The sequence below is a fragment of the Aptenodytes forsteri genome, unplaced genomic scaffold (genome assembly GCF_000699145.1).
Source record: "Aptenodytes forsteri isolate BGI_AS27 unplaced genomic scaffold, ASM69914v1 Scaffold53, whole genome shotgun sequence".
Lineage (NCBI taxonomy): Eukaryota > Metazoa > Chordata > Aves > Sphenisciformes > Spheniscidae > Aptenodytes > Aptenodytes forsteri.
Genome location: NW_008795909.1, coordinates 9,684,633 through 9,696,602, shown reverse-complemented (window position 1 = coordinate 9,696,602; position 11,970 = coordinate 9,684,633). Strand labels below are relative to the sequence as shown.

Sequence of the window (11,970 nt, the reverse complement as noted above, 5' to 3'; positions counted from 1 at the left end):
CTCCAAAGCAGCTATACCAAAAGCCCACCGGTACCCTTTTGGGTCCTTGAAATACCCTCTCCTGAGGTAGTCTATGCCAAGGATGCACGGAGCCTCTGGGCCAGTCACAATGAGGTGCTTTTGCCACTCATTCCCAGTTAGACTCACTTCAGCCTCCAATACAGTTGGCTGTTGGGATCCCCCTGTCACTCCAGAAATACAGATAGGTTCTGCCCCTTTATAGCTTGATGGCATTAGGGTACACTGTGCACTGATGTCTACTAAAGCCTTATACTCCTGTGGGTCTGATGTGCCAGGCCATCAAATCCATGCAGTCCAGTAAACCCGGTTGTCTCCTTCCTCCACCTGGCTGGAGGCAGGGCCCCTCTAGTCCTCATCATAGTATTCATTACTCACTTGTAAATGCGAGTCAAAAGTCCCTTTATTGAGATTGGAAGTAAAATCAGCCCTTCTACTCTGTCTGGGGAACTACTCACTTGAAACCGGAGCAGCAGTTTTGCTGGAAGAACCCCCTTTTGTGATTGTTTTTCCTTGCAACTCACATACCTGTGCCTCTAGGGTCAAGGTAGGTTTTCCATCCCCCTTTCTCATGTCCTCTCCGTGGTCACGTAGTGTGTATCCACTATATCCTCCCTCTTGAGCAGAGGAACACTCACTCCTAAACCATTAGGAGATACAGGTCCGTACAGGTGGGGAGTAGGACATATCCTCTTTGAATCACTGGAACTCCCAGGACAGTTCCTCAGCTAACATGTCCGGCAGTTTCTCCACAGCTGAGACGCAGGTCCATAGGGAGGAAGAGAGACTTTCTTCCTATTGCCGGAGTTGGCCAGCCAATTCATCCACCATTTGTTCCTCTCCGTCTTTCCAGGTCATTACTGCCAATGAGTTGGCATATGATGATGGTGTGCTCCATACAAACTTCTGCCACATGGGTCGTGTGCACCTGACTTCATCTGGATCTTTGGATAATTGCTCATTGTTCAGGTTATCATAAATCACCTCCAGCATGGCTAATTCCTCAGCCCTCAGGTACTGGATACCTCTCTCCATGGTGGTCCACGTGCCTGGGTGACATATAACATCTTCCTTGAAGGGATAACTTCCCTTCACACCTGACAGGAGTCACCTCCAGAGGCTAAGTGCTTTTGCCCCTTTTCCAATTGCTTTGTCAATGCCCCCTTCAGGGATCCGGGATCCCAGCTGCTTGGCTTACCTACCCTCTAATTCCAGGCCCCATTATCAGCACCGGAGCAGCCAGGTGACAATGTGCTTGCCTGAACGACAGCTGAAATCTTTTCCTGTTCTCGTGATGGTCCTGGTTCATCTCCATCTCTTACTAAACAAGCTGATTTTCTTGTGTATTTCTTCTTGTGTATGGGGGTAACTGATACTGGCATGGGTTGGTTCCCTGGTTCAGCCACAGTGCCCATCGCCGGGGTTGGAGTAGCCGTAATACCTGTTGCTGCAGTTGATCTCTGGATGGTATTAATAAATAATTGTTTTGCTTTAAACAAGACCTGAACCACATTCAGGAGACATAGCAATAGGAACATGCTGGTTTGAACAACCCAAGGATATTAAAAATTCTCAAAAGCTATTGTAACCAGCCCAAAGGAGAAAGGGAAGGTGAAGGAGCAGGGGAAAGTGTCACCCCTGTCTCCCCCATAGATTGGTTCCCCGAGGACAAAAGGTAAAGAGTGTAATTACTAATAGTTTCCGAAAGGTGGCTCCCGAGGTATGGAGATGACGGCAATGCCAAGTGCAAATACCAGATTAGTCTCATGACCGATAATTTTATCATATCATAAACCAGTGTTACACAGTGCAGCAAAATGATAACCTAAATCCAGCTCCCAGAGGTGATAAACAGCACAACAGGGAACATATACAGCAAGTAAGGTGTTACGTAACACAACTTTGAGAGCAAGCACGACAACTCTGAGAGTAAATTAATCAACATTGTGACCAGTGACTATTAAACCAATATAATGAATGTTTATAACAAATTTGCCTTAACATACTCTGGGCAGATCTGTCATTATCTCAACCCTTCGAGCTCCACATTGGGCACCAAAAGGACTGTTGTGGTTTAACCCAGCAGGAAGCTAAACACCACACAGCCGTTCGCTCACTCCCCACCCCCCCACAGTGGGATGGGGGAGAGAATCAGGGGAGAAAAAAGTAAAAACAAAGCAAGTGATGCACAATGCAATTGCTCACCACCTGCCGACCAACGACCAGCCAGTTCCTGAGCAGCAGTCGCTGTCCCCCGGCCAACTCCCCCCAGTTTATGTACTGAGGATGACATCATATGGTATGGAATAGCCCTTTGGCCAGTTTGGGTCAGCTGTCCCGGCTGTGCCCCCTCCCAGCTTCTTGCTGGCAGGGCATGAGGAGCTGAAAAGTCCCTGACTAGTATAAGTGCTACTCAGCAACAACTAAAACATCGGTGTGTTATCAACATTATCCTCATACTAAATCCAAAACACAGCACTGTACCAGCTACGAGGAAGAAAATTAACTGTACCCCAACCAAAACCAGGACACCTATCAATAACAGACATGAATGAATTCCCTCTCGCAATGCTAGGGGGCACTGAACTACCAAGGAAAAAATTGTTCAGAATTCCTCAGACTGAGACCCTGAACTCCTAGAGACACTGAAGACCCTACTGTACTTTCCATTCAAAAAAGGCATCTTAGGCCTGAGTTATGTGACATACTCCCAGATGAAGATGTTCTTGGGCTGAGTTTTATTAAAGAGTCACTACATTTAGCATCCTAATGTATTGCAGAGGGTGGTGGTTTACATTATTTTATTGATGCTACATGTATCACTTCCAAATTAGCTAAAGTGATTACTAGGCTCTGAATTAAATTCTGAGGATGATACGACACGGCTTATACTCCCTATTGCCTTCAAAGACATTACCCATGGTTTGCAAAGTACAGTATGTCCTTTTGGATGAAAGAAACCATAAATAAATCACTATCTTTAGTAACAGTCTGTTAAGCCACGTCTCTCTATTCTCATTATGGTTTTAATCAAATGGAACATGGAATATAGATTTTGTAATCTTTAGAAAGCCAATTTCATGCAAAGATGCTAAAAGATCTTGTAAGTTCCCTGGCAAATGGCGACACTATCCAAATGACTTTTAGTTGAAGAGATTCACAAATCATATGGTATTTCACATCTTCTGTAGGCTGATTTTTAATGACTGTGGAAAGGCTAGAAAGGGATCAAGTTTGCTTCCAAATCTGATAACAGTCTACAAAATAACCAGGGAAGCCCAGTTTTGGAGAGGGCTGAGTATAGCAAGGATACTCCATGTTTGTGACACCTGCTGTTGGCAGTTCAAAGAGTTATGGCAGCAAGTATTTTCTGGAGGAAGTGAAAGGGTAAGTTGTACAGGAAATAGTTATCTAGAACAAAGGCACCTAGAACCATCCAGTCTAGGTATCGTCACCATCCATCCTGGTAAGAAGTTCTGAAAAGCTCTATAAAGCCCTTAGCTCAGTAATAAACTTCCTCATTCAACATGACTATGGTCTGGCTGTTATGGCTAGAGCTCTCCAGCCCCTTCATTTGAGCATGCTGGTCTCACATACCTTAGAGCAGACAGAAAGAACAATCTCCCTAAATCTAAAAATGCCCCATACTAAGAGATGTTTTTGTTGGCATACTCGCTACTGAACTGGCATATGAGTCAGACCCTTTCAGATCAGTGAAGCTATACTGATTTACACCAGCTGAGAATCAGACCAGTAAAACCCTACAAATAAGAATTGCCATTCCGCACAGAGAATGGCAAGGGGAAAAACCTATTTACCAGATAAGCAAATGCAGCTTCCATCTTCAGATACCACCTTATTCTTCTTCAGTTAGATAAGCAGTTATTTTTCAAGGGCATGTTATTAATAAACACAAAAATCCCAGCTATATTCACACCATGACAAAATATGCAGGGATTTTCAAAGTCAATCTCAGTGTCAAGCAGCCATCACAGTGGGTTCTAGATCTAAGAAATTTTTAAAGTAAGAATAAAATCACCTGCACCCCTTGCAACAACAAAATCAAGAGGAAAACATTGCCACATTTGGCATTTTTTCTGCCTATGAGAAAAAGAGAACTATCAGGATGAGTGTTTTGCTTCCAGTCTGGCAAGGATCACCCAGTCTTTGATCAATATATTATTTGTATTATGATGAAACTGATGGGCAAATATTTTTCTTCGCCCTAAAAATACAAGCAAGCAAAATCTGGTTGGATTTTCAAATAAATTCACTTAGACTGAGCCTCTATCCTATTAATGTTACACATTAGCAGAAGCCTGAATTTTGATGATGCAAACATTAATGAAACATGAACTTGGATGTCATATGAAGGGTGGGAAGGGCGCCTTGGTTCCACAGACAATAGACAGCTGATCTTATGAAAGAGGACTAAGACTGGGGCTTGTTTAGCTTAACTGAACAAAGGTGACATTTGATTGCTGTCTCACTGCAGGATAAATGTCAAAGCAGGAAGGAGCTTCAGGGAAATGCTGGAAGAGGAATAAATATCTGTGAATTAACCATAAAAATGTAGTCTTGAAATTAGAAGAATTTAAACATAAGAGATTCTGAAACAGTCTCTCAATAGGGGAGCCAGGGCGCTTAAAATTGCTTAGATGGAGCCTGACTGCTTTATGAAAGGGCAATTGCCATGTGCATCAGGAAGAATTTTGCATATTCATTATTGAGTCATAAACTGAATAACCTGAGAAAGGGACTCAAGAAGCAAATTCAAATAGGCTGTTCATCATGCTTTTGTGGAAAGGCAATACAAGGCCATTATTCCTAACATTTCATTAAAGCACCATATAAAACATTATTCTGACCTTTAAGTAGGATTGATTTTACCTATAACTGACACATTGCATTCTGAATATTAGACATTGTACATTTGATATTTAGGTATTCTTCCTGTTCATAACTTCCACTGACAGAAGCTTAAGCTGCATGTGCTCAGCACCTCTGAAAAAACAGGTCCAGAGTTGACTGATGTCTTAAAAAAAAATCAATTGCACTTATACTTCTGAGCCTGACAGGTTGTTTTAAAAAACCCGCTCTGAATTTGCTGAGTTACTGATTCAGTTCAGCTCAGTGCAATACAAGCATCAGATGCAAATTCTTCCTCTTAGATCTGCCAGCTGGATCTAACATTTGATTCTTGTGTTTAAGCTCTAGTCACTAGTAGGGTGTCTTTTTTTTTATTCACTGGCATTTATACAGCAAAACACGATCCTGCTGCCATCTAATCAAGATTCAGACCTCTCAATGTCACGAAAATGTAGTCAAAAGAACCCATGAAATCCTGCTCCAATTGATCAGCTGTAAATATCTTTGTTGTGAGATTCTCTTGAGAAATCAAGAATACTAGCCTCTTTGTTAACTGGTGTTTGTTGAAGAACCAGTGTCTCTTCAGAAGGAATGGCATTCATTTCCCTTTTCTAACACCATCATCAGGACTTCCAATTTAAGGATCTTGAGACACTGAAACACTAAGATTTGCAGTCTCCCTGTTTACTGAGAGGAAGGGAAGCATGAGGAGAGGAAGATGACAAGCTAAACTCTACAACAGTTTCATCCTTAGTTCTGCCCTTTCCCAGTGGAGATGTTGCTTGTCTCCCACTTGTCCTCTTCTGCCTGATGATATCGAGGCCCAGAATCTTTGCTGGCACTATTCTCTAAAGAGCAACTGTAAAAGCAAGATGGTTGTTTCATGTATTATTCTTCCTGATAGGTCTCAGTTTAGATCAGCTCAGTTAGGAAGTAAATATGGTGATTTCTGACTGGCCATTGCTATAAATGCCCCACGGGCTGTGAAAGTTTAGCAAAGTTATCATCCAGACATTCCAGAACAGGATCCAACAGGCTGGCCTTCTAATCCACATATAAACTTTTAGAAGTGGCCTCATTTCTGGATGTGTAGAACAACCGTTAAGGTCAAATATCCTGCTACTTCTCCAGAAAGTTCAACAAGAACTTCAAGTGCTGTGCGACTTCACAGGCTCTGGTTTTCAGCTTTTTGTACTAGGATGTCATGAAGCAGCAAGGCCCAGGTGCTCCCTAAGGGATACCGAGTCAGAATGACACAGCCAGCAGGACAGGCACCTCACCAGCCAGGGTCCAGCCTCATAGTACCTGAGAGAGGTGAGCAGGGCAGCCCAGGGATGGCAGCCAGGTTCCACCAGGAGTCCACGTCATCAGGCAAGATCATGGTGATGTGCAGGTCTGGGGCCAAGCTAGGAGTGCCAGTCAGGATCAGGTCTGGTGATGGTTACCACAGAGAGATAGGGCCCAGAAATCACCGGGAAGGTTCATAGCAGCAAGTCAGCCCACAGGTTGGAGACCAGATCAATGAGGTCTATGGCTGGGCACTAGGATGCCCTGTGACAGAACCAGAGACAAATGCAACTCCAACATAACCAAGAACCAAATCCCAGGCCTGAGCTTAAATGGAGCCCCTAAGCCTATGGGCAGAGGGCATGGGTGGAGATCTCAGGTGAGGCTTGTCAAGGTCATCAAGGCCCATTACTGACCTCAGGGCCCTATGACAGACACAAGTGATACTGCAATCAGGTAACAGATGATCATGCTGGGGTAGTAGGAAGACTGTAACATGATTTGGCTCTAAGATATGTAAAGGAACTGCTGCATGGATGAAGACATACCATTTTTTCCTGATTCTGAGAAACACTGAGAAGTGCACGTTCTTCCCAAGTTGCTCCAGCTTTACTGGCATGTCAGTGAGTATTGAGCATGCAACATCCTTGCTCTGCAAAGGACACATCACGCGTAAGATTTTAGGGGTAGTTTCTTTGCAGCACATTTACATTAAGATACAGATGCTGAGAAACAGAAAGCTAGGGTTTCCTGAGCTGGGGAGGGAAAGAGAGAGGATGTGGCTGTTTCAGGCCTCAGGCAAAGAATGCCAAAGGAAGAGAACTCAGGAAACATATAAACCGAATCAGTTCTGAGAAATGGCTTGATTTATCCAAGAAGATTAAAGTTGGTATGATAGGAAGAATTATATACCTCTTCAGCAAGCCCCAAAACACACAGAACTTTACAAATCTCACTTACAGGTTTTCTATTATAACCACAAAAGGAGGCCCAAGAAAATAAAACATTGGCAGTGCTAAGGTTTATTGTTGTAGAAAGGGCTAAAACTGGAATGAAGGCATATGAAGAGAGGGACAAATCCTGAGGAAATTAGCAGAGCATTATTAACTTCACTTCTGTCATAGCTTCCCCTGAGCACTTCAATTAGAAAATGAAAACAGTGTCATACATAAAGACAAGCCTCACAATACGCTCAGCATTATACACTGCCAACAAAATCTGGAAGCTTCTTTCAAGACTTAAAAACCACCTTGTAGACAGACAGAGTTTTCTATAGTTGTCTGTCTACATGCTTTTCTAAGCATGGAACACCTCTTAAAAAAAAGAGATTTGACCTTTCAGATATAAAATAAATACCAGCTGAGCCTCTAACTCTGTTAAGAGTTTAAGGTGGAAGATTAAGAGTAAAATAAATCAGAAAGGAAGCTTTTAAATCTTTAACAGTCTAATAAAAAACCCAACTAGCATGACTTCTTATCACATGTGGTAGATAAGAAGGAGAGATGAGGGTAGGATGTTAGACAGTAGACTGGGACCAGAAAATCAGTCTACTGCCATCTCCCTGCAACACTTAAAGGAGGCAGGAAACTATTCCAGTTTCTATATAGGGAGTGAGGACTTTGTCATTACCTTTCTCTCCCCAGGTAGAGAGTAAGGTTTGGCATCTTCTTGAGAGATACCACCTTCTGCACTGCAACATGGACTCCTTCATGCTATAGCAGACTTCTCATGGGGAAAAGTGATTTAGCAAAGGCAAGGGATAAAATGGAGATGATTGGCAATGTTCTGACATGCAGTGAAACTCACTCCCTGCTCCTTTATCTTCACAGCCATCACCACACACCACAGCCCCCTTCTGCCCACTTAGTAGCCACACTTCCATGTGTCTGAACTGTCCCAGGCACAGACAGGATGCCTCAGCCATGAATGCTCCTGACATTGAAGTATATCCTCTTTGGATATCTCACAGCTGTTCCTCTTTCTACCCTTTGACTAGGCTCTCCTCTGCTTGTGGAAGTGGACTTCGAAAGAATTCATCTGCTGATGCCAGTGGGGAACTCCCACGAAGGCAAGGAAGTTGCGTGCAACTTGTTAGTGGGGAAGGAACTTATGTGTTCTGATCAGAATGCCACATTAAAAGTGATGTTAAGTGTGATGAAGCACAGACTTTCAAACTAAGGAACCCACCTTATCCTCTCCCACACAAATTCCTAAGGATGTCCACCCATTGACCATTATTTTCTGCTGATGATTTTTTTTAAATCTCTAACGTGAAATAATGCAATGATTACTTTAGTGTGTACATAGAGTATTCAAACAAAAAGAGACAGGAAAAGAATTACACAACTAAAGACAAATAATTAACTCCCTACAAACTTGCCTAAATTCCAGAACACTTCAGACTACTGGTTAAGATAAATTATCTTTGGATTTTTTTATGCAAATATACAGATGTGTAGCTTGTACCGTGATGTTGATTCACCACATTTGATGTTTATTGTATTTGAGAGGTTAGCTTTCACTCCCATACATATGCAGTGTTTTTGCAACAGCATTCATAATTTCATCTCCAAGGAACAATGCTGGACTGACAACACTGAACAGAAGCTGTTGTGCAGCAAATATCCCTCCTATCAACCTGCTTACCTCTGGGGGAGGAAGAAAGCAAGCAAGCAGTAGAGTTTCCACTACTTTGTTCCATTACCCACTGAAATTATAACACCAAGGAAATACATTTGCCACAAAGTTAGGTGCACACTCAGAAAAGTATTTGAGGTAATCAGGTCTGCTGCCCCGAGCTGCATTTATCTGAAAGAAAGAGAAGTGAGGCCCTGTGAAACCCCATGTTACCTTTTTCTCCTGAGCAGTGAGATTAGGGGTTCTCACTGGTGCATGGGGTATTCCTTTCCTCCGACCTCTGTTTTCAGGCAAAGGGTATAGAGGAAGACCACGACAGATTTCCTTCAGGCTGGTCATAGCTACTGAGGAAATAGGAGGAGGAAAGGCAAGGCAAACTGGAGAGGTACAAGGAACGGGGAACGAAGGGTGCAGGCAAGCAAGATGCTAAGCGATTCAGATGTACCACCACTCCGGGGTGATCTTGAAGAGGACAGCCTGTCCTCTGGCTTTTGCAAACAGGCCTGTCAAGCAGAGAGGGCAGGCGGCACAGGTGACACACCTCCCCCCACTGTGCCATGCTATTGGCTCTTCCCTCCTCCCCCAAAATGAATGATTCACAGTTTTGCTGTTTATTCTCTGGGTGCTTTGTCAGCTGGTGCTGTGCTAAGCCACTAGAGCAAACTCAGTCACTTTCCAAATCATCCGATTCCCCCAACATCCTAGTGAGAGTCATGGTCTGGAGCATGATCCTTGCCTGAGACCTCAAGGATTGTGCATTTACATTTCTATAGCTTAGGAACTGACTGAAGTTAATAATTATTATTTACATCACTGTTCACACACACTGTTCAGCTAAGATGGGCATTCTCTGTTTGACACCTCTAGGTATGGACTGTTCCTCAGATCTCATCAATTCAACTTCTAGACAACAGTTGTCAGTGATAAAAGCAAAATTTCCCCCTTAGGTGTTACCTCCTCTTAGCTCACAGGCATGAATGGATTTTAGTAGTATTAAACTGGAAATGTAGTCATTAGCATTGGTTTTCTCAAGACAGGCAATAATTGGGAAGAAGAATTAAGGCTTTCAGTTCTAAGTCACTTTTATACCCTACAGTCAACAACAACTAGAAAGTCTTATGGTACTGCCATCCAGACATCACAAGTAAATTAATATACTTAACTTTGATTTTCCACTTACAGTGCAACATGAACTTTGGTCTCCATTTTGAGTTGTTGTTTAAATTATACAAGGGCTTCTTGACCTTTATTACATCCATGGAACTACAACTCTTGGCCAGGGAATTTTCTGAAGTGCCACAGTTCAAGCCCGGTGAAATTAACTGGGAGAAACATTTCAGTTAGGAATGAGCCTAAAACCTGGGAATAAAAAAATACTGCATTTTCCCACAAAGGCGGCAATCAACAAGCCATGACAACAAAGCACAATTATTAAATGACAGCATCTCATTAATGTCACATTGGCTTTAGCTCTAGGACATACTGCACATCCCCAGCTCCCACTGAAGATGCTTGAGTTGAAAGAACTCAGAACATCCCAGGGGAGCTGAGCGCACAGCAGACTCAAACCCTCTGAAGGATACTAACTGTCATTTATGGCAGGAGAATTTTGTTTTGTAATTATACAGTATTGTAGCTGTTTTCAAACAAAAGGCAAAGACAAAAAGGAGAGGGAAAAGCCCCCTTCACATTTTTAAATTTTCTATTGGGTTTTCTTATTAAAAACATACAAAAAAGGAAGGTAAGAGTAAAGTCAGAAAATTCTACCCCAAATCCTAGCTAAATAACCCTGTCTTACATAAACATTCCCACCCCAAAGGGAAATAAATCTTTCCTTATTCTTCTTTGTATGACCCACATTCTCCAAATCCCTCTAAGGTCTGATCCTGTGCACACATGGGCACAAGAATAACCTCGTCTACATTTGGACTCTCATCGGACCTGCTTCCCTCTGTGACATCAAGCAGAAGTTAATGGCATTACACTGCCGTGAAAGCTGAAGAAAGACAGAATGAAGCTGGGGGGGGAACTCATTCCCCGAATTAAAATTATGTCTAGGGCTGGGCACTTTCATCCCCTGATCGCTACGTGCTGGAGCCTCTCTGGGTCCCTGGGAGCTTTGCGCTGGAGTTACCTGAGCAAATCCGACTTCAGGGACGTGCCCGGTGTTGGCTGGGGCAGGCACGTGTGTCAGTGGTGCCAGAGGGGACACCCCAGCTTCTCCGGGAAGGCACAAGTCCCCTTGCCGTCCCAGCGCACGCCTGCGATCATGGAAAGAAACCCGTCGCATCCGCCCGTTTGTGCACCGTGTGAGCCACACCTGAAAACCCCAAAGCCACCCCGCCCTCCCCGCGCTGCGGGGCTGCCCTGTGGGTGCCTTGGGCGGGGGCTGTGTCCCCGGGGCGCCGGGCAGCGCCCCGCTGCAGGGCAGGTGTCATGTGCCGGGCGGCCTGGCAGAGGGTGCTGCAGGGACAGCAGGCAGCGGGCGGGCTGCGCCGGCTGCCCCGGCCCTGCGCACACACACAAACACACACACACGCGCGCGCGCGCACACGCGCTCACACACGCACACGCGCGCACACACACAGAAACACGCACGCACACGCGCATAAACACACACACGCACACGCACGCACCGGCTCCGGGAGGGGAAGGTGCGGCTGGAAAACAACGCCTGCATCTGAGCGCAGCAAGGACCAGCCCAGCCGACGAGGAGGTGCGGAACCGACCCATCCTCCTCCTCCTCCTCCACCCTAAAAAAAAAAAAAAAAAAAAAAAAGCACATATAAATAACAGGAAGAAGATCACATGTTATAATAATCCCCTTTGCAGCCAGACAGGACCAGAGAGGAGAACTGCCCGGTTAGGACTGAGGGATGTGCTAGAGCCTGAAGGGGAGGCAGAGACAAAACTTGCAGATAACTAACCAGCCCTCGGGAGGGAAGGAAACCCCCAGCCCTAAGCCTTGCTGTAGCAGGAGGGTGGAAGGATCCTCCAGCCCCCCCCCCCCCCCCCCTCCCCTTTTTTCCCCTCTCGCCTGGGCGCTGGGCATTGCACCTCCACCCCAGGAGAGCAGCCCCCAGCCCGAGCCTGCCCTCCTGCCCCTCCCCGTGAACCGCAGCCCCTAAATCGCGGCCAGTAGCCGCGGTCCAGCGGCAG

General features: G+C 44.8%; 1 protein-coding gene across 1 annotated transcript in view; it reads right to left on the bottom strand.

Moving 5' to 3' along the window:
• Positions 1 to 9,150, bottom strand: part of UROC1 (urocanate hydratase 1) — a 50,364-nt gene extending 41,214 nt beyond the window's left edge. The window contains exon 1 of the mRNA XM_009284425.1: positions 9,025 to 9,150. Within this exon, the coding sequence (XP_009282700.1) occupies positions 9,025 to 9,150 (126 nt within the window). The remainder of the gene's footprint in view (positions 1 to 9,024) is intronic.
• Between the last annotated feature and the right edge of the window lie 2,820 nt (positions 9,151 to 11,970).